The sequence below is a fragment of the Trachemys scripta genome, chromosome 14 (genome assembly GCF_013100865.1).
Source record: "Trachemys scripta elegans isolate TJP31775 chromosome 14, CAS_Tse_1.0, whole genome shotgun sequence".
NCBI classification, from domain to species: domain Eukaryota; kingdom Metazoa; phylum Chordata; order Testudines; family Emydidae; genus Trachemys; species Trachemys scripta.
In genome coordinates, this window is record NC_048311.1 from 12815547 (window position 1) to 12839576 (window position 24030).

The window sequence follows — 24030 nt, forward strand, 5'->3', positions numbered from 1 at the left end:
GGTGTCTGTGTGCCAATAACTCAGGGAGGTGAATGCTGTCCCTGGGATGTTAGGGGGCCAAGGGCAGACACAGCTTGCCAGGCAAGCCAGAGGGAAAGAGCAGACACACTATTTCAAGCGACAGACTAGCTCAGAGGAGGAGCAGTGTCTGAGCAAAAGTGGGGTGAGAGTCAAATGATGAACAAGAAAATGCTCAGGAAAGTAGAGCTAGCCTGGCCTATCACAAAGGTCCTCAATGAGATGCCCTCCCCAGGAGCACTGTGAGAAGAAAGAAGTTATCTGGGGACAGTGTGGAGCCAGCCACTGAAAGGGTAGGATTTGCTGTTTGGTGAGCTTGTACGTCCCAAGGTGCACGCAGGGTCCCCCTGAGAACTGGCCTCTGGGTGCCCCGAAGCAATACCCCTACACTTGGTCTTTTCCCTGCTCAAGATAACTCCCAGTTTACAGGGAAAACTCCCTATCCAGTCCAGCTGAGGTAGACCTTCAGCTCCCTAGATAAATCAGTTACCACTTGGCAAGTGCTACCCTCGCTGGGTCAGGGCTGCCTGCCTACAATGATTGTATCTGAGTTCTATGGTAGGAGATTAGGAGTTTTTAGGACTTTTGTTATAATCTCCACCCTGATCCCTCTGTCCCTTTATGGTGAGGGGAAATCTTGGGAACAGAAGCAGCCCGATTCCTGTCTGAAGAGAACACCTGCCAACCAGGGCTGGTGCAAGGAGGTTTTGTGCCCTAGGCGAAACTTCCACCTTGCGCCCTCCCCCCTTCCCGAGCCCTGCTGCCAACTGTGATTGTCAGCTCCTCTGAGGAGTCCAGATTCAGCTGTAAACCTGAGAATCAGTCAGAATTGTGAGGGTACCATCTTTTAGTTAAATAAGCAGACACATTGTTTGGGAGACACCCCACCCCATTCCCTGAATTGCATCCTCGAGCCAGGAGGTAAGGGCTTTTATTACCTACTGTCTATTAAACCTGTGGAGGGACTTGCCATCTTATCCCACATGTGAGTCTTTTGGGCTGTGCTGAACCAAGTCAGTTAAACTGTTTATTGCTGCTACAGAAGAGACTGTCCCAGATCATCAAGGGCGCCCCTGGAGAACACTTACCAATAGGACACAAAATTTTATTCTTGCTATATCAGATCATGAGTGGGGAAATTCATGGCTACTATCAGCATGGGGAGGGCACAGGTGACCTGAGAATACTGGATTACCTGTTATATTTATTTGCTATTCAATACAATTACTCTGTGACTATATTGTGTGTGTTTAAGTTATTCCTTGGGAGTCTGCAACTATCTGGCAGGTAGCTCGGGGTTACCCTGTGGTTAGAATTTTCCTTCCAAGATGCCCCGGTGATCCCGGCAGGAAGGAGTGAAGGGGTGGAAGCACCACCAAGTAAGTTTATCTGGGAAGAGAGTAAGAAAGTTACATCCTGCTGAGCTGATCCAGATGAACCCAGATCAGTCCGTCAAAAGCCATAAGGAGACTGGCATTCAAGAGATAACCAGGTGGATAGTGGCACTACAATTATTTTATTCACACTATTAAAAACCAGGGGGATGGGTTGTTGGTTTCATTTAAAAAAAAATTAACTCAAAAACATGAACAAACAGTTGAGAAAAAGCTCTTTTCTTAGGCCTTGGCTACACTGGCGCTGTACAGTGCTGCAACTTGCTGCACTCGGGGGTGTGAAAAACTGCCCCCCCCCCCAAGCGCAGCGAGTGCAGCGCTGTAAAGTGCCAGTGTAATCAGCGCCTGCAGCACTGCAAGCTATTCCCCTCGGAGAGGTGGAGTACTTGCAGCGCTGCGAGACAGCTCTCGCAGCACGACTACACTCGTGCTTCACAGCACTGCCGCGGCAGCGCTGTGAATTCTCAAGTGTAGCCAAGGCCTTAAATGGCAGATTAAGCTTGCCATTCACATCTGAGACCCACCAATAAGCCCTCCAGCAAAGCCAAAGGTAAGACCTGACTGTCCTGATGCTTAAGGTATAAAGAACAAGAAGGGAGAAAATCTTTGAAGAAACCTTTTGGGGCTTCTTTATCGATCTTAAGGAAATAAAACAATGTTACACAACCAGTCTTTCTTATGCACTGCTGATCACCTTTAAGATGGGAGGAGGGAGACAGCTTCCCCCACACACAATGGGATGGGTGAGTTAGAGACTGACTAACCATGGAAAAATCCACATAATTGAGAAGACAAATGTTGAACAATTATTTTACAGCCTGAACTATTCAAGGAAAAAAGTTAACTCTGCCAAGAGGCCAGACAGATTCCCTGTGTGTATGTATTAGTATGAAGCAGACAAGTCAAGCTTCAGAAATGTAATGCTTTTATCTTAACTATCAAAGCACAAACTGGATGATCTGTATCTGCAAGCACTAAATAAAGCAGTACAAATGCTGAAGGAGAAAAAGAATGGACTCCACATATTGTGTGGGGAGGGGGTGGGGCGGGGGGGGTGTATGTATGTGTGGATGTGCGTAATATGAGTGGAGGGGGGCTCCAGGAAAAGAAAGGATGATCTTGTGGTTAAGACAGTTGCATAGTGACAGGGAGAACTGGATTCTTCTTCTGCCTCTGCCACAGAGTTCCTGTGTGTTGCTAGGCACATCACTTAAACCAAACTTTTCACAGGTGGTCACTAATTGTATGTTCCTCATTCGCTGGATCCCCACCTTGAAAACATAGGTCTGACTGGTTGAAGCACCGAGCACCCACAGCTGCAAGCTGAAGTCAATGGGAGCTGTGCTTTGAACATAACAGCTAACCATTTAAGCATCATGAAAAATTCAGGTCCCAGGCATCTCAAATTGGGCCAAAATTGGTGGACACTTCTGATCTTAATTTCTCTGTAAAATGGGAATAGTACCACCTCCTCACCCCACAGATGTTCCTTGAAAATAAATTTATTTATGTTTTGGAAGCAATCAGATATGCGGGGCCACACATTTAACAACGAGGCTAAAACAGATACCACAAATAGCTGCTCTTTAAGTGAGCACCATCCATCCTGAACACTGAATGAAAAAGGGATCCTATGGGGAAAAAAAAAAAAAAAAAAGATGTGACCATGTCATTAAAGACTATCATAATGCATAGGCACCAGGGGACCTCGCAACCTTAATTCTGGCATTTCTTATATTGAGGCTGTGTATTCTGTTAATGAGATGATTCAGGACAAAAAATTCTCTGACACAGGGTGTTAATTTTTCCCCCTGTATCAGGTTAGTTCTAATTAAACAATACGCATTAAGATACAGAAAGATTCCGCAATTAAACAGAAGGCAATTCTGCTCTCAGACTGTAAGATCAGTCGGGAAGGAATTTTCCTCCAGGGTAGATTGGCTGAGCCTCTGGAGGTTTTTCGCCTTCCTCCGCAGCATGGGGCAGGGATCACTAGCAGGAGGGTCTCTGCCGATTGAAGTCACTAAAACACAGGATTGGGGACTTCAACGGCAGAGTCCAGGGAAGGGTCTTGTGGCCTGCAGCATGCAGGGGTCAGACCAGATGATCATAATGGTCCCTTCTGACCTTAAAGTCTATGAGTCTAAAATCAGGGAGGCTAGCTAAAAATTAACTGCTGCCTGAGGTCAGTCACTCCATGGGTTATGGTTATTTTAAACTTGAACATTAGAACCATGTGCCTCTCAAGAGATTATTTTAAGTCTGATCCTGCGAAGTGCTGAGCAGCTCCTGAACACCCTCAAATCCCAGTGACAAGGGGAGCTGAGAGAACTCAACCCCTTTCAGAAGAAACTCTGTTTTGCAGGATCAGACCCTAAATGAAGGAAACAAATATTGTTTAAACAAGATTGTTAACATTTTAAAAGTTAAGAATATCTTAAATCATTTCTTATTTACCAAGCTAATGCTAACAATGAGATAATACCCCCAACCACAATTCTTTAGTATTCAGAGCTCAGACATATTCTCTGTATACAATGCTAATTGGTTTTGATTATAAAATAATGCTCTAATATTCAGAAATGTAAAACCACTTCAGGATTCCACTTTCTAATTACTGTAGAACTGCTGAGTTACGAACATCTCGGGAATGGAGGTTGTTCGTAACTCTGAAATGTTTGCCTCTCCGAACAAAATGTTAAGGTTGTTCTGTCAAAAGTTTAAAACTGAACACTGACTTCATACAGCTTCGAAACTTTACTATACAAAAGAAAAATGCTCCTTCCCCCCCTTTTTTAAATAGTTTACATTTAACATAGTATTACATTGTATTTGCTTTATTTTTATTTTTTTTTGGTCTCTGCTGCTGCCTGATTGTGTACTTCTGGTTGCAAATGAGGTGTGTGGTTGACTGGTCAGTTTGTAACTCTGAGGTTCTACTGTGTCCAATAGCCATGAGAACAACCTGTAAAGGGAGCTAGTTCATCACACAAATGTTTGCTGGGTGAGAGGGAAAGAGCTATACCAGAAAGGAAGGATGGGCTTCTGGTAAAGATACGGAACTGGGACTCAGGAGGTCTGGGTTCAATTCCCACCTCTGTCACAATTTCCTGTATGAGTTTGACAGTCTCTTAATCTCTCTGTGCCACAGATAGTAGTTCCTTTCTTTCTCTCCCCCCCCCCACCTTGTCTTATTTAGATTGTAAGATCTTTAGAACAGGGACCGTCTCTTACTAGGTAGATGTACAGCCCTAATTTCAGCTAAGGCCTCTACTATAATTCTAGTCATTAATAATCATGTGCTAGACAGAGTCATTTCTGACACATCCACATGCTATATTGTGCGCCAGGCTAGTTACAGGCCTTGAAAGTCCTACTGATGAAAAATCAAGTGTTCATTTCCATCTACATTTGGGGTTTCAACAGCATCCATCACCATTGTAGTGAAGCGTCTCAGCAATAAATAGCCCTACATCTTTCAGAGACAACAGTCTGGGTCAGTTATAAGGAGTGGATTTAATTATAATGGAAAGTGTTGGATCGACAACCCTCAAGACTGCCATCCTATTTGTCTACAGAATGGGTACAGGAGAGGCAGCAGCAGGGACTTTTCTCCACGCTGTCCTACCAAGAGGAGTCAACAAAGAGTCTTTGTCAGTCTCAATTCCCATTCAATCCTCAGGGTCAGACTGGCAGTTAATTAGTATCAACTGGGACCTTGTAGCCCATGACTGATCCATTTCATATGCATCTGAAAATGGTAATAGCCTTTGCTGACTAATAAACCTGGATCTGAACTGGTGACCAAGAGGAAAAAATAAACCTATTTCCTATCATCAATCCTGAGCCATCCATTTGAGGATTCACTGCATGTATTCTAGTACTGATTAGTCCCATTAGCTGGATGGGCTCTGCAATGATACAGACGTAAAGCTTGATTCTATTCTGGTTCTTGCAACAGCAGCAACATTTTCAAAGTTCCAATTACAACATTTTTTCCATTACTGTTGATAAAGGGGAGGTGATAAGCGTGGACAGTAACTACGGTAGTTACAGACATAATTCTGGGCCAAATTCTCTGTTAGCATAGCTCTACTGAAGCCCATGTATTTACACTAGTAGAGAATTTGTCCCTTTGTGACATGGCTGGTGCACAAGATTGTAGGTACATGGGCAAATTTTATGTTTATAAGAACATAACCTTAACTCTGTATTTCCAAGCTTTTTCCTTTTTGGAAATTTGATCCTTAACATTTCTTAACTTTCAATTACGCAAAGGTCTTCTCTGTTAAGTTAAGATAATAAAGACAGATCAATTCTTCAGAAAAAAATCCATTGGAACTTTTTAGTTAACAACATAGTAGCTATTCATATAGAGATCCATAGCATTTAGAAGATTCTCCTAACTAATAAAAACACTAGCTGCAAACACAGATAACCCTCTGTCCACTTTAAATAATGTATATTTGCAATACTGTACTCTCATATGAGTATCCCACAGTGAAAAATAACATCTCTAGGAGGGTAAAACAAACAGCATTCAGAGTTTCTGAAAGCATTCCCCAAAAATTAATGCATTGTGATTGCCTCATCAAAAGGGCCAGAGGCTACTTACTTGATCTATTCCATGCTTTTCTTCTTCCATATCACAAATATAAGAGGACGTGAAGAAAATTTTCCCAGGCCAAAGTTGGAACTGATGATGGGAACCCTCATAATTTATCTCCCACCCCTCCCATGATAACCAAGGTGATCAGAGTCCTAGGTCTATTCTTTGAACATTAGCAAAAGTAACTTCTCTTGGTACAGTTTCTGTTTTGTTCTCCACTGCAGCTTCCCACAAAATAACATGCACGCACTGGATGTCCAAGCAGATCAGAAAAGCAATCCTAGGGATACAGTCCAGCTGGCAAACATTTAGCCACCCTATTTCTAGAATACTGATTACCATAGTACTTGGGTAAGGAATGATGTGAAATCCCATTAAAACTCAAGAGTGCCCCCAACGAAATCAAGATGTCTGATCATAGAGGCCCTGTGACCGATACAAGGAATAAGTCTAGATCTGCTAAGTGCAATCTTGGCAAGAACATACTTAGCACTTCCCCCTACTTCTCTCCCCACTTCCCATCTCCCAAGGTGATCCAAATTACAATATGCCACAAGACACTTAAGAATCCTGGATGCATTACTATCTTCAGCAGCTTGGTCAGACTTAGGCAAGAGACCATCTTTCCAAAGATGACATTTAATCATTTTTGGTCAGACGAGCAAACACAATAGCATTTACATGTACGAACCACGATTAAGGAATAGCTTCAGGGGAAGGATAACTCAGTGGTTTGAGCATTGGCGTGCTAAACCCAGGATTGTGAGTTCAATCCTTGAGGGGGCCATTTGGGGATTGGTCCTACTTTGAGCAGGGGGTTGGACTACATGACCTCCTGAAGTCCCTTCCAGCCCTGATATTCTATGATTCCAATTGTCAGGGATGCCTATAGTACTCCCTGGGGCTGGAGCACCTCTTATTGCATTGCTACACAACAGGCATTAAATTAAAGGAAAAAATACCTGCAGGCCATTGCCAATGAACTAGAAAGAGCCCAAACCTTAGCAGCGCAGACTGTCTGAGCTGCTGCTGGAAGAGAGCAGTTAGCAACAGTGGTTTTGCCTACAAACTTAGGCTGCTTGGGAAATGGTTAACCAACAAAATTCAGAGAGGTGGGCCAGTGCGATTGTCAGAGGTTAGATCAATGATAAGGCAGCTGAAGTTTTAATGACAAAATATTTGATTCAAATCATTTACAAGTGAGGAACAGACCTCAGCCTAATTCTAGGAAGCAGGAACTCCCAAAACAGACTAGCTTAGTGATCCGGAAAATGAGCTTCCCATAGACATTTGATGGAAATTTTGACTCCAATACAAAAATACTGATTCAGCATTGAAGGAAGATGAACTTCCCTTGCTTCACTGAAGTACGTATAATGCCATCACCACTCAGCCTTAAGGAGGAAAAGATTTGGAATACAATGGAGATTACAGGGGCAGTTACGCTTGTCCATTTTGACTGTCTAATAGTGACCAAATATTGGCAAAGTGTGTGAGAAAAGTCTGTTGAGGGTTACATACAGTAACCAAAATACAATGGGTAAAGGGGAAGGAAGCCACTGGATAATACACACAAAGGATTTCAGCTTTTCCAGTGGGCCAGTGGCATGGAATGGCCAGCTACTGTGCCCCATGCCAAGGGAAGAAGCATAAGGTAGAAAATAAAGCATGGGAGTTCAGCTTTGCCATTGATTCACAGAGAGAAGCAAAGTCACTTGGTCAGTGCCTCAATTTCCACACTTTTGCAAAGCGCTTTGAAATCTACAGCTGAAGTGTGCTATATAAATGCCAGGTATTATCATGATGATTGTAAGATAATGAACAGAGACTGACAGGCAGTTTTAGCATTCTCCCTTCAAACATGGAATCTGGTCAAATCTTCTGGGAGGTCAGCAACAAGAAGTGGGTGATGGTCACCATTTATCACTTGGAACTCTTGGGCAATGGTTGTCATTTTTACTGGTATTTGAAGCAGTGTTGTCGAGTAGCTAGAGCAGGGATGAGCAAACTTTTTGGCCCAAGGGCCACATCTGGGTATGGAAATTGTATGGTGGGCCATGAATGCTCACGAAATTGGGGGTTGGGGTACGGGAGAGAGTGAGGGCTCCGGCTGGGGGTGTGGGCTCTGAGGTTGGGCCAGAAATGAGGAGTTCAGGATGCAGGAGGGGGCTCCACGCTTGGGTGCAGGTGGGGGATGAGGGATCCGGGTGCAGGCTCTGGGGTGCAGGAGGGTGGGATCGAGGGATCTGGAGGGCGGGAGGGGCATCAGGGCTGGGGCAGGGGGTTGGGACATGGGAGTGGGGCAGGGGTGCAGGCTCTGGCTGGCACTTACCTCAAGCAGCTCCCGGAAGCAGTGGTATGTCTCCCCTCCGGCTCCTATGCAGAGGCACGGCCAGGCGGCTCTGCGCACTGACCCGTCCACAGGCGCTGCCCCTGTAGCTCCCACTGGGCCGTGTGCTGGCCAACGGGAGCTGCGGGAGTGACGCTTGGGGCGGGGGCAGCGTGCAGAGTTCCCTGGCTGTCCCTACGCATAGGAACGGGGAGGGGGCGCCGCTGCATCTGGGAGCCGTGCGGAGCAAGCCCCCGACCCCCACTTCCCAGCAGGAGCTCAAGGGCTGGATTAAAATATCCAAAGGGCTGGATGTGGCCCCCGGCTGTAGTTTGCCCACCCCTGAGCTAGCGGAAGGGACTGGAAGTCAGAACTCCTGGGGTTCTACACTACTCTTACTAGCCAGAAGCTAGGACAAGTCAAATCAATCTGTGCCTCAATTTCTCAATCTGAAAAATAGGTTTAAATAACCTGCCTACTTCAACAAGATGTTTTGAGGCTGCATTGTTTAGAAAGAGCTTTACACAAAAAGTGCTATGGGGTACACTTACTCTTACCAACACTACAGAGCCCCAAAGTTGCATAGGAGAAAACACAGACAAAAGATTTTGGAGACCCCTCCACGTTTAAAAAGAACATAGATCATGCTTCAGATTACAAGATGTCAAAGACTGATGTTTCACTCAGAACTGGAAAACTGGCCTCTCCTGAGGATTCTGTTACTTGAGGGTAAAAACAGAAAATAAATGTGTTTTGGTTTGTATTAAAAAAAAAAAAAAAAAAAAAAGATGAATAATTTAAAATAAGACTTATGAAATTAGATATTTAATTGAAAATTTCTTTATCCACATGGGGCAGAGGGGACTTAATTATGCTGAGCATCTTTTCCTAATTTCTTTGTTTGCATAAGGCTATTTCCTAATATGAAGGATGAGTAAACGGCAACATATTCAAAACAATGGATACAAATCCCTGGTTTGGTCAGAGAGAGGATGTCAGACAAGCATGGGGAAAGCTACACTATATTAAGCCTACTCAGGGAGCTGGGATGGAGGCTACCCAATTGTGATTTATATTATCTAAACATTAATAGGAAATGTTCACTTAATATCACATCTGACAAAATATAGGGAAGAACACTGATTCATGGAGGAGGCAGATTGAAGTACATAGTTAATTGGCAAGTAAAGGGGTCTTTGCCTTCTCAGTGGTTAGATACAATACTGCCCAATGACAGACCACATGGATCAAATCTTCATGCCAGAGAAAACTGGCAATGTTTTCAAAGTTCTAATTCAGCCATTACTATATTGTTAGGAATGAGCGAAACCAGAATATCTGCTCTCAGAGGATTCAGTTCAGGTCATCTGGACAATTAAGTTGATGACATAGCATTTTTAAACAGCAGATTTTTTATTATTTGTATTACCTAGTGCCTAGGAGTCCCAATCATGGACCAGGACTCCCATTGTGTTAGGTGCTGTACAAACCCAGAACAAAAAGATGGTCCCAGGCCCAAGGGGCTTATCTGATCAGCTTTACCAGCTAGACATCAGAATCTAAAGAAAAGATAGATTTACAGATCCCCGTACTTCACTTAATTTGATCCTACCTTTGATTTCATGAAATCCTCAAAATCCAAATCACTTGTATAACACAATATGCCTGTTCTTTAATCACTGGCCACAGACATTCCCATTTAATTAATAACAAAAGGCAAAAGTTTTTAATGAGACCAAGAGAGGAAGAACCCTAATGGGATCCAAGAGCAAATAAAAGACAACGAAAAGTTAAGTTATTCACACATGGCTACTGTCACACAAGATGCTGCTGGTAACCATACGTGTTAAGACACAGATCTTTGCAAGTAACCTAACTAGCTAATTCTTTCCTATATGGATGGCCCTGAATACATTAAGTGTTGACTCCTGTACATTGTTTACAAGAAAGAAAGTAGCATACCAAAATAAATCAATTATTTTATCGACTGATGAAACGGTCATTGATACAAAACCCCCTCACAGCATTGTCTTGCTACTGTTTGAATAGCAGCAGTATACTGCGCGTTTCCTGTAGGGCCTACAATAAACTTGATAAGCTAGAAAAACCATGATTTTTCCATTCATTAAATTAACTTTTGCTGTTCTTACCATTCTGTTCCTCCAGCTCATTCCCAATTTCCTGCCCCATTTGTTTTTGCCTTGATAAGACTGAGGAGAGAGCATCCAGCCCAGCATCTTGCTCTGTGCAGAAACAAGGAAATAAAATACATTACAGGATGCAGCATGGCGTATCAGCAGTGGTTTTAAAGGATGCAAGCTAATCCAGAGTGTGAAACTACGCCAGAAGACATGCAAGGGAGCAAAGATCTGCTGTGTGTGTAATGAGAGTTAAATTACATTAACAAAGAGAGACATCACCAGCATGACAATGAATTCCTATTGCAGCAGCATATTTTAGATAATAAAAATACTGTGAATGATGGGTAATTCATTTGTCTGCTCTGGTCAGGATATTCAGCCGAGTCCCAAAAAATCCAGAAACTGAACCTACAGCTGTTACTCAATCATAAATGCCCTGGAATTTCTGGCACACATATATAGGTCCTTCATTACCCTTTTTGATTTTCCAAGGAGGTTTTAACATGACTAAAAGACAAACAGGTGATGCAAGCACCAAGGAATTCAAATAGGTTTTTTTAAAGCTGAGAGAGAATATAGCATGTGTGCAAGAGCGAGACCAAGAGCATTAACAGAGCCGGATATAAAGAGGGCAGCCACAATTTAAAATTTCCCCACATAGCTCTGTCAAGGCTCCCCAATCCCCACCTGTGGCACACACTCTCAGTCCAGTCTGTGGGCCCCATGCAGCCTGAAAACACACCTCAGTTGTGCTCTGCAGCTCTCACTACACAGGAGGTCCACAAGTGGCATTATAAAGGATGCTGCAAGCAAGAACTGCTGTGGTTAACCACTTGCTGAAAGGCAAAAAACACTATGTAGGGCGAGGCTGCTTGAAGAGCCAGATATTGCTAAGCTGCAGCCAGAGAATCAGAGGTCACAATGTTGATCTGTAGGCCCAGAATCTGTTTGCCTTCTACAGTGCTGAATGCCCAACATCCCACCCAACAAAGAACCTCTCCAGCCCGTGTGTGTCCCCGCGGGTACATGCGCACACACACTCAGATAAGTTTAATACCCACCCTATGTCAACAGTGTTTCAAGCTGACTCCTGAACAGTCAAAATAGAGTTGATGCTATTCTTCTGCCCTGTAACTCCACACACCAGTTCATGTAGCGATTAAAATAAAACTTGACTACCTAGAGATTTATTTCATTTGATCATCCTCAACGTTAAACACTGAATTACATACAGTACTGCAGCATGCTCCTGCCTATCTGAAACCCTATTATCCGAACCCCTTCTCTGTCCCCCACGTCTCTCTCGTTCTAGGGGACAAGGAAGGGTTTCAGATAAAGCAGAGGTTCGGCTAATCAAGCAGAGACCCTTGGCCAGGACTGCGAGGAGGCAGCAGCGGAAGATGAGCCCCTGGCTAAGGGGAGCCACCCTGCTGCTGAATGGCTCCTGCAGCAGCGCAGGGCGCCATCTGCAGCCCTGCTGTCATGGGAGTGAGCGAGCGGGGCAGAGCAGAGACCCCCAGTTAGGGCTGGGAAGAACAGGACGAACCTCCGGCTGTGGGCGAGGCCACCTCGTTGCTGAATGCTCAAATGGTTGCTGCCCTCTCACTTATCCAAATACAATCTGTGGCCCTGTGCTGTTCAGACAATTACGAGTATAGTGTCCTTCATTTGCCATCTAATGCATGCAGGCTGGGAGTGAGGTGCCCAGTTCCCAGTCAGATTGGGGTGCTCAACCCGTAAGGGCCCTTTGAAAATCCAGCTTCAAGGAATAAAACAGATATTGTCATTATAAATCAATTCTCATCTAGTAAGGCCATGATTCACAGCACTAGAGCATGCCTAACCTTAAGCATGCATATTGTTCCACTGAAGTCAGTAGTACTAGCAGGGGCCTTAGTGGAAGACAATGAGACTAGTGACATACTTAAAGTTAGGTATGTCCTGAAATACCTTGCTGAATCAGGACCGAACCAAACTGTACCCAATAGTTACTCGCTGCACAGCTGATGTTACAACACAACACTTCTTCCACTGCAGCGATACTCAACTTTGCTAGTGTACATATTGTAGGCTGTAGTTTGTATGTGCATCATAACCTAACAGACCTAGAGGGTAATCTGCGTATGACTTTAAAGAAACCTAGCAAACGTGTCACACCCAGACAAAACCTACTCACCATTTACCACAATGAAAAAATGTATGTAAAAATAGATTGGTTGGTTGGAGCAAGTGGAGGAGGAGAAGTTTGTAGAGCTGCTTTAAGACGATACTGTCAGGTCACGCACTGCTCACAATGACCTTAAGAACCGGGTACTCTTGTAAACCATGTGAAAGCAGCAGTATTTGATGGGGAAAGCCAATGCAAGACAGCCTTCTGCCACAGAACACCAGGATTTTGGAGCAAGAAACCCAAGACTGTCCCTCTGAGACTAAGGTTCTGAGATCTCACAGCGAATCTAATCAAAATTAGAATGGATTTTTAATACTCTGACATCTGACCAAGATTACATAAAAATAAAGAGAAGCTTATACCTTGTATGATCCTCTGCTGCTGCTGTCTGATCTCACCAAAGCCAAGCCCGCTGGTTTCCTCCGTCTCTTCCAGAAGCCATGGGTTGGTCACACCTCTTTTCACCCCTCCAGTCATTAGGCTAGATCTGAAAATGGTTGGGGTTTTTTAAGTTTAAAATAATTCCTCTAAATAAAACCTATTTCCTCTACAATTTGTCTCACAAGCAACTGGCTTGTAATCATGAAGTTGCAAGCCATTCACTTGCCATACTGTGTGCAATTCCCCCCCCCCCGCCAAACAAATTATCCAGAGAACAATTTCTGAGCTATTACGACAAAATACCTTACAGGGTACATTACACCGCCTGAAGAAAAGGGAGTGAGATTATGATCTTGTAGCAGATACTATTACCATGTTTCTCTAGGACACCGGGTAGTATATACATCTAACTACATTGCTTGCATGTTAAGCACATAAGACAACATAATACTTCGACTACTGTTACACAGTGAAAAAATACTGCTATATATAGATATATATTTTCACTCCCCTTTTTCCCCATAGGGTAAAGAATAAATATTTTATTTTTAAATCAAGATGCAGAGTTCTAAGACTCAAATGGTACTGTACTGTATGCATACTCCTAACAACACAATGGCTCAGTCCACTAGTACAGCTATAGATTAAACAAGTGCACTGATTCCCTGTTCTCTGAAGAAGTCTGGCAAGTGACAACTTTCTGCATCGCAAAAAAGCAACTGTGGAGAAGGAAGTCAAACAATGACTTCTCTGCATTTTTTGGTCTGACATACGTCGACACAAGAAATCAGACAATCCCACTCTTAATCAGAACAGTAATCAATTTTATTAAAAAAAGAAAAAGAATGACTTATAGCTGTTAGGTTGAGAACCCCTGCTATGGCTTTTTCTTTCTGAGGCCCACCCAACATGCTATAAAAACTCCATGGCCCACCTGTGCCACAATAACTGGTTTTCTGCATATAAAAGCCAGGGCCCGCGTTAGGGGATAGCAAGCAGGGAAATTGCCCGGAGCTCCATGCCACAGGGGGCCCTGCAAAGCTACATTGCTCGGGCTTTGGCTTCAGCCCTGGCTGGTGGGGCTCAGGGGCCCAGGCTTCAGCCCCCATGCAGTGGGGCTTCAGCTTTGTGCTCTGGGCCCAAGTGAGTAATGCTGGCCCTGCTTGACAGACCCCCTGAAACCTGCTCGTGGCCCCCTAGGGGGCCCTGGACCCCTGGTTGAGAACTACTGAGCTATAGCATTACAGGTATTTACCTGGTTACAATGGAAAACAATTTTTAGGGTGCCCTTTTGGTTAAGTTATATAAATTCAAGCAGTAACATATTAAAAAGTCTCTCCACTTAAATATTTACTCAATGACAACAGATTTCTGGATCCCCTACTTTCAACTGCATATTGGTTGACTGGTATGGAAAACATATATAATACAGTCTCCAGTCCTCCTGCACCCAAACTGCCAGTTTAAATTATGTGTGCACAGATTGCAGGACTGGGTCCTACATAGAGATCCTTCCTGCACCCTCACCAATAGTATGCTAAATTAAAATGAAGGAACAGTCAGGACATTTCTAAAATACTACTCTACCCAACTGCCCACCCCAAAAACCTCAGGCGGTCTTTCGAGTGTCTCTTTCTCAAATAATCTGAACACTTTACAACTTCAGGTAGGATTAGAAAGAAAAAAATCTGCATCAGATCATGCAATGAACGATGTACAGTTCAAACTTGCATGCTTGCACAGATTTTGTGGCTTCTATAAATCAAACAAAATAAATTAACGGAGCAAAATACCAGAGAAAGTAACCAAAATGAGTTGTATGTTCTCGGTGAAGGGTTTTGCCACAGAACATTGCAGAAGGGTCATTCATTTCAGCAAAGTTCAGGAGTGGCGTCTAACCATTCAGTGAAGATTTATAGTAAGCTAGAGACATCTGCTGGCTAAGAATGGAACCACCACTGCTTTAAAATATTTTAACATCCCTTCTCAGCATGAATTCACGGCTCCCTATAGGGTGACCAGACAGCAAATATGAAAAATTGGGACAGGGGGTAATAGGAGCCTATATAGGAAAAAGACCCAAAAATCGGGACATCTGGTCACCCTAGCTCCATATAAAAATCAAGGCTACACATACACACATATTCCTTCACATTTATCTGCTATACTATATATTTCATATGACATCCTCTGTCAAAATTAAACTGAGAACACACTTAACACCTGCTCTCACTTATAAAAGTTTCAATATTTATCAAGTTATCTTTTGTTGAAAGTAAAGAATTTGCCAGGATTAGATAATGAATCATACTCATCCAGGAGTAAGAAGTGCTTATTCTATTTTATGATATCTCACTTAACTGTACTGACCATGCTGGGAATTTACATATTGCAGAGCAGAAAACAGTTTGGTTTATGGCTGTAATCACTGGCTTGCTTTCAAACATGTTTAGAATGGTTGGTGGTTTGGATTATCCCTGTATTTCAGCTTTTAAGCCTCCATACAAACTTATGTATATTTATTGATCTGACTGTGAAGCAAGTTTTATTTCACAGGGATACATAAACCATGGGGAAAAAAATTCTAGATTAACTCCAGAATGCAATAATGAAACCTAAGTACCCAATGTAGTTCACATCGAGCTCACAGTCACTGCTACCCTCTTTGCAGATCCCAATAAAATGAAAGCACCACACTTTTGAGAATCTAAAGACATTTAAAAACTACTCTGCTTGATCGTTCAAAGTGAGAATACACACACACACACACACACAAAGGTAATGACTTCTAATCTGATATTGTCAAAATAAAATTAGAGGAATATGTAAAGCTCTCCACTCTGGCAGCCCAGCAAGCAAGAATCCAAATATATTTGCCATTTTAAAAAGCTAATGCAAGCAAATTTGGAACAATTTGTGGCACTGTCTCTCTTCTAATAATCCACCTTATTCTTGTAGTTTTCGCCAAGACAACTGGTCTGCTTGTTACAATAATCTTTTTGACATGTTTGGTAACTACCTTCCCACACAGTACCGCATAACTTCCTACTTCCTCTGATCTTACCATGTTTCGCTTTGGTGGTGTGAAGATTAAAGCTTATCCAATTAGCCACCCACTGCCTCCGCCAAGTTAATCACTTAAATCTTTGAAATCGTCACAGAGCAGTGGAGTGTGTAGATAGCTTTTGATTATAGGAGCAGATTTAACTAATTATAAGGCTTAGCAATGCGCCCAAATATAAAAGATGAGGGGGTTTAAAATCAGGGGGCTGTGTCATTGCTTAACAAGTAGAGGCTTATCTTTCCGAAGGCATTGTTTCACTGACAATTCTTATAAAACTTCCCAAGTAACTTAGATTAGTCAACCAGTGCTTACTTTAGACCGAGGCCACACATTAAGGCTTACCAGCTTTAGAAGAATGATCAGCAAGACTGAACGATAAACAAAACCTGGGTCAAATGACAATTGGCTGCGTGATTAATTGAACATTCCCTTGAAGATACACTAGCTCTTTGCAGTGTCTGAAGCACCTCAGCTTGGATTCACAGATTCCTATTGAATGTAAGCAGCACAGTGGTCCACTGAGTGTGTGCTCTCATTTATACATACCACATGCCAGTTTAGGTAATTAATTCACATTTCAAGCAGTTCCTGGTTATCAGAACAGTATTTATGGATTTAAAGTATAAAGACACCATATTGCCCAAGAGACTCCTCCAAGCCTGGGATTATATACTGACACCACCAGCAATTTGTACTTTTACACCCCACTAAGGTCCTCATCAGGCACCTCCAAAACTGCTCCTGACACTAAGGGGCCAATACAGAAGGGGCTGCCTCAGTCATAGGGGCTGAATGCTTCCCAGATCCCACCAGCACAGGAGCAAAGAACGAGCCTGCATCTCAAACTGAAAAACTCCCCATGACAGAACACTGTGCTGCTACTACCCCGCCGGACTGACCTAAAGATATATGGCCTAATCCTGAGTCCACTGACTTTCACTGGAGCAGACTAGAGCGTGAATATGGTAAACGGTGTGGGCAAAGTAACTGAGAAAAAAACAGATGTAACTGAAGTAAATGTGTTCTTGAAAAAACAAGCCAGTTCCCTTCCATATCAAAAGAATGGCGATAGCCTTCAGTTATTTCTCCATCCTTCTTCATTCCCCCTTTCCCTTTGAGTGCAAGCAATGACAATATGGAATTTATCACACCCCAAGTTGCTTGGAGTCTCAAGTCATAAGGTTCGTGTGCATGTGACACACAAGTAATCTTTCATTTGACATACCAATGTGAAAGTCACTTTTGAGATCGACTAGCCTGTAATACTTCTTGACAGTGAGATTGATTAGTCTGTGAAACAGTCTCTCAAAGGAAGTAGTGGAAGCCTCAGTGCTTGGCTCATAAAACTAAGCTATAAGGAATAACTCTGCAGTGACAGGGAGATACTCTGGGAATTACCCAGTTGGACATTTCCATCTTTTTTTCTGGGCCTCCCTGTCATCATAGGGGTTCCAACAGCTTCCCCTCCCTAAACACCCTGAACAGGTTCTAATGCAGATGACTGGAAGGGTGGAGGAAGGCCACTCAGATAATATTTCCACTACCACACAACACAAAATGTTGGCTACTACAGGCTTGTCTACACAGGAAAGTTTTACCAGTTATGCACATATAGTTATCACAATAAGCTCCCCGTGTGGACAGAATAAGAGATTGGCTTAGCTTAAGCACCATTCAAAGCTACAGAAGCTAAACCGAATCAAACAAAAAAGGCACTTTTATACTGGACTAAGTATCCTCACAGGAGTTACACTGTATAACTACAGTCATTTAAATTCATACCTTAACTCATACTGGTATAACTTTCCTGAGTACACAAGCACTAAAGCATACACCATGATAATCATGCTCCAGGAAGTCGAAATCACATTGTTTAACCTAGTATATTAACCTCAAGAACAAATCTGGACCCCCGTTTTATGTCATCATTTGCCCTTCTGCAGAGCCTTTCTCCAAGGATCTCAAGTAAAATGGGTAAACACCCGCTAAGAGCATGTCCATGACTTGGACCACAGCAATGCCGAAGCCAGGAGTCTGGACTTTACAGTCCCTTCCTCTGAGACAAGCACTCCCAACTCCTTCTTTCAAAAGGAAAATTGTTCTTTAGAGGGAACTGCCATCTGCAAAATCACACCTGAGGTATTGGCCGTAACGATGGCTTCTCTCTCCGTTTTTGTAATCCATTCTTTTTCCATTCACAAAATGAATCTGTGACATAGTCACCTGTGATGTCCCCCTAAGCTTCTCTGCACTGGAAACAAGCAACTCCTCCTTTATTTGCATTTAGAGGACTACTTCTGAAACCAGACAGCAAACTACCAGCACTAGCCTTTCAGATCTGAAACCATATTACCATGTTGTCTGGTCACAAGTGAAATGAGTTTATTAGTCTCAGTGCCCATCACAATGGACATTTAGTCTCATCACAAACCCAGCACATTTCATTTGTTGAGTCTTGGACCAACAAACGACCCCAAGGCAAAAAATGCAGCAGCAAGTCCAGACACAGAAGCAGACCAGAGTAGGAAAGCTTGCTCAATGCCTGCCAATTCAAAGAAACCTAAAAGCCAACTGAAACTATGGAGCAAAGGTTTAGAGCTGCCATGAAAATTGCTCTCCTACTGCCAGTTTTTCCTGAGACTAATGAGTACAAATAGTAGTAATGAGTTTGAAGACCCAATCAGAAGTTTAAGGGCTAAAAAGCCAGTTCTTCGACTTATTTTTCTGTATGTTTCAAGCATTATTCTTTTGATTTGCTCTTTATTAAAAATATAAATACATAACTGCAGTCCTGACCACTTGTGACCATTAAAAAAATTTGTGCCCTTTTTTACAAGAACATGGGCAAAAATCCTGTGCTTTGGACAAACTCCAGCTTCGGTAAATACTCTGCCTTACTAAAATCACCCTGCTTTTCAGCTGCAGACAGTATTCACTTCCTGTGTACAAATGTTGTGGACCGTCTTGTCTGATGATAACTTCTGGATATCTGCTCGCTTAGTATGGACAGTGGATGTAGGAACTTGCATAGATCACTCTACAAGGAGAAGTCATGGTGGAGACACGTATCCATTGAAAATCAATGAAAGATAATGTTTAAATGGAGAGAAAATGAGCTCTCTGCAATAAAGATGACCCCACTCAAAGAGTCAAGTAAACAGCACCACCGCTCCTCTGGAAAATTCTAGTTGCATCCTAATTAAAGCTGACAATACCGGAAGATAAACTAATGCTATACTAAATAATGTAATGCCCTGCTCCGCATTCTGGCCGAAGCTGTCACTTAGAATAAACATTAAGAGTATTAAGGCCACTGTAGTACACAACGTGAAACAGCATTACAGCAATTTTCAAAGGCTGTAAGCTCACTGAATGGTGACCAAATATAAACGGAGATTAATTTTGGTAAAACCTTCACAATTATATGCCGTGGGGACGATAAATATGTGATCACTGGTGCAAGAAGGTTAATGAAGGGAACGGCTGTTTAAAAAAAAGAAAAAGACAGACTTCTGAAAATTTGGGCTGTCACATCAGAGATGCATTAAATTAAAAAAGCTGGTACAGAATCAGAAAAGTGTGTCCCAGCTAGATCTTAAAACTTTATGTGTGGCTCTTTTTTATGGAGGAGGGTAAAGCTAACTTTCAGATTTAAAGTGAAATCTGGTCCACTAAACTCCAAAATGGGCACTTAAAAAGAAATCCAAAGCAATGCTTCTAAAGGAATCTCCTGCCAATAAAGTTGTTAGTTTAACAGCAAGGAAAATTGATGTCCTCTATCCCCATAAAGCGGTCAGCATGAGCAGCAGCAACACATGCTTCCTCTCCACTGACCTGCCAATATGTCATGGACTTGACTGGGCGGCAGAGAGAAGTTCAATCGCCAGGCATGTTCAGCCCCTGGCCTCTTTTAGAATTGCCAAGACGAACTGCAGTATTCCCACCACTACCACCACGTGTGCCACAGTCAGGGCAACCGCGCCTGTATTCCCCCTCCATGGTCCCTCGAGGGCACCCACACTAGGCACCGGCTCCTCAGCAGGCCCCTCTTTTAGGCAGAACCCTGGTCTGTCTCTCTCATGACTGGGTTTTCCCAAGCTTCACAGTTCCCTGCCTGGATTATGATATCCCCAGCAAGCCAGACTAACTATGCCCTAGTCAGTGTCTTCACAACACTGTCTCTCCAGAGGCTATACATAGCGTATATGTCCATAGTTAAAAGTTACCACAAAGCTCTTAGTAAGCAAGCACATTTACTATTAAAATGAAAGCATTATTAAAAACAATAAAAAAACCCTACACATACAATAAAAGCTTACCAAGGGTCACCCCCACTCCAGTCTTGGACTCTCCTAAGTGTCAGTCCTTCCAACCTTTCCCTATGCACTAGGGCCCTCCCTTTGACAGAAGGTCCTATCCGTTTGCTGGATCAGAAAGCAGGCCCCGAGTCAGTTTGTCTGTCCGTCTTTGGAGAATCCAGTTTGAACTACAACTTCTCCAGGTAGTGCTACAATTCTCCTAATCACACTCCACTGTTATTAGCTCCCAGAGAAGCTGTGATTAGCCTCCCCCGTGGAATTACACACAATCCCTGGCCCACAAAGAACCTAAACATAATACAGTGAGATCTCCTGAAGATATTGCAGGAAATTGCCATAGCTGTCACACCCAGAATATCTAAAGGACCATGAAATTAACATGGAATTTTGTTTATTTCCTTTTTTGTGCATCAGCATCACTGATGTCAGTGCAGCTCTAGGGATATGTTCTAAAATTTCCTTACCCTCTGCAGCAGCAGCACACCAAATACTGTCCTAAATGAGTGGAGTGTTTTCTTATTTTTCAAAGACCACATTTCAGCAGCTCAGGTTAATTTATGTACCGACTAGAACAAGCAATGCACAGGAGTCTTCTCGGATACTCAGTCCGTAGGGAAACCTTTGCATACTTGCGATTTTACATGTTCCAGTTAACTCGGCTCTAAATGTAAAATCCAGACTCTGGACAAGTCTGAGTCCATAACACAATTAATGGATTAGACACAAGTCCACCGTTTTACTATCTGCAATCCATGCAGTATTGACAATATTTAATTTTAACTGTTTCAAAACACCGTGTTAGTGAACAAGAGAGAACAGGAACAGCTTATTGAACTTAGCAGGCTGCAGCACTGTAGGATGCAATGTGCCTGTTTTGGAAATAATTTTACTAAGGTTTACCACAACTCATTTTCCATACAAGTATTTCTTTATTAGTCCAAAGGCCACTTGGTGGTTGTTTACATCCAAAATACAAGCATATAAACATATACTTTATATACTAGCAACAATATAGTTATAAGCATAGTTACAATCTGATCTTGGAAGATACCCCTTCCACGTCATGATGGGAGAGTAAGGAAAATCTCTGACAAACAACCCCCTAAAAGCTTGTCTTTTTATACACTATGATAAACAAGTGATGTCACTGCTGGATTTTGGACTTTATCTAAAGCCAGATGAGGCAGTTAAGGGCAGAAGCCCAGATTCTGGCCCAGTCAAGATTAATGGCTGGACCCCTTTCATCAAGGTTTTCCTCTTATTTTATTTTGCTATATTTCTTTCTAACTACTAAACAATCATTTCTTTTTAAACAAGCTTATATAACTGTGACACAGAGGCTCCATGGCTCCGTTCTTTGCAAACAATTCTCACCACAGACCTGACAAACTCTCTACACCAAACACCTCTTACGGCATATTTACCCACAGAGTAACACATAAGGTATCCATAGAAAGCTCATATCTTGACAAGATTCAATCTTTGTGAGATGTATGTACAGAGAATATTTAAGGAATAATGTACATATATCTAAAGTAATCTTTATGGACTTGGAGTAAAAAATAGTCACCAGGCATACCGTGTTTCGGTGATAACCCATTCAAGCAAGAGAGAGTTGTCACCTCTCCCTACTCAGCTGGCCAGGTAATGCAAGCTTATATAATCATCCAAATATGAGCTCTTTTCACCACAGCATCATGTGGGGAGCTAATGCAATCCTAGGATGCATAAACATGGGACTCTCTACTCCTATTTGAGATGTTATTTTATCTCTGTATTTGGCACTGCTGGAATCCTGGGTCCAGTTCTGGTGTCTACAATTCAAGAGGGATGTTGATAAATTGGAGAAGGTTCAAAGAAGAGCCACAAGAATGATTAAAGTAATAGAAAATAGTCCTTACAGTGATAGACTGTAATCAAGTCACCTCTTAACCATCTCTTTGTTAAGCTAAATAGATTGAGCTCCTTGTGTCTAAGTATCTGTATGGGGAACAAATATTTGATAGTGAGCTCTTCAATCTAGTAGAGAAAGGTCTAACACTATGCAATGGCTGGAAGTTGAAGTTAGACAAATTCAGACTGGAAATAAAGTGTACATTTTTAACAGAGACAGTAATTAACCATTGGAACAACTGACTCAGGAATGTGGGTGGAGTCTCCATCACTGAATTTTTAAATGACGAATGAATGTTTTTCTAAAAGCTCTGCTCTAGGAATTATTTGGGGGACAGTTCTCTGGCCTGTGCTATACAAAAAGTCAGACTAGATGATCACAATGGTCCCTTCTGGCCTTGGAATCTATGAATAGTCTACCTTGCCACATCCCAGAACAGTCTTCAATGGTTTTCCATTGACAGCTGCAAATGATCAAACCTATGTGGAGGTGGAAAGGATGGTTACAGCAGGAAGGATATCACTCGGGCTATGAATATAACAAAAGACTTTTTCAGTATAACAGCATAGGGAAGGACACTCTGGATCCCTTCACTGAGGAAACCTCTTAAGGATCAGGAGGCTTTCAGTGACTTTTGGATCCTCATTCTTGTGAAACCAGCCAGCTCCACAAAGGACTGAACTTTGGGGAGAAAGCTAAATTATTAGATAGAAAAGGTAACTATTGGTAAGTGTACGGCCAAGTTCACTTTTTATCATTCCATTTTGTATTACAATCAGTTGCTTCCATCACTTTCTCTCATTTCTAGTTAAATCTTTGTTCTTCCCTAAATACACTCACTTTTATTTTATTGTAAGCACTCAGGTGCTGTGTGGGTTCCAAGAGCAGTGGTTTGAGATAAAACTGATAAGCTGGGACATGCTGCACCTTGTGGTGCAGAGGATCTGTAACTGCTAAGAGTCGCCTGTGTTTGGGCCTAACATCCAAACAACTGAAAACCATAATTCATTGGGGGGAGGGATAGCTCAGTGGTTTGAGCATTGGCCTGCTAAACCCAGGGTTGTGTGGGCCACTTAGGGATCTGGGGCAAAATCAGTACTTGGTCCTGCTAGTGAAGGCAGGGGGCTGGACTTGATGACCTTTCAAGGTTCCTTCCAGTTCTAGGAGATAGGATATCTCCATTAATTATTAATTATTATTATTCAGGCCCAGCTCAGGTCTATATTCCTAGGTTCTGGTGCAATAAAAGGCATGTCACACTCTGATTCCTCTAGTAACACATTCATCTAGTAGCGCCCCCTCACCACCAGGCATCCATTGCTATCCTGCCCATACAAGTCTAAGGCAGTGGTTTACAACCTGGGGTCCACAGACTATGTCCAAGAGAAGTGCAAAAGGTGACTATGAAACTAAAGTTTCAGATCCCAGAAAGGCATTCTGTTTTTCTGATCAAAAGTATGTGAATGCCCCAGCTACAGGTCAAAACCCGGAAGTGCTGTCATTACCAGAGAAGCCCACAGGTTAGCGCCCTTTTTCACATTCAGAGGTGTAGCCGTGTTAGTCTGAATCTGTAAAAAGCAACAGAGGGTCCTGTGGCACCTTTGAGACTAACAGAAGTATTGGGAGCATAAGCTTTCGTGGGTAAGAACCTCACTTCTTCAGATGCAAGAAGTGAGGTTCTTACCCACGAAAGCTTATGCTCCCAATACTT

At 42.7% G+C, this 24030-nt stretch overlaps 1 protein-coding gene across 3 annotated transcripts in view; it reads right to left on the reverse strand.

The window, feature by feature from the left end:
* The window catches only part of STX8 (syntaxin 8), a 161464-nt gene that overhangs the window by 110844 nt on the left and 26590 nt on the right, over nt 1-24030 (reverse strand). For all 3 annotated transcript variants that reach the window (XM_034789683.1, XM_034789682.1, XM_034789685.1), the window contains exons 5-6: nt 13024-13148; nt 10501-10593 (exon numbers count right to left, since the gene is read on the reverse strand). In XM_034789683.1, the coding sequence (XP_034645574.1) occupies nt 10501-10593; nt 13024-13148 (218 nt within the window). The remainder of the gene's footprint in view (nt 1-10500; nt 10594-13023; nt 13149-24030) is intronic.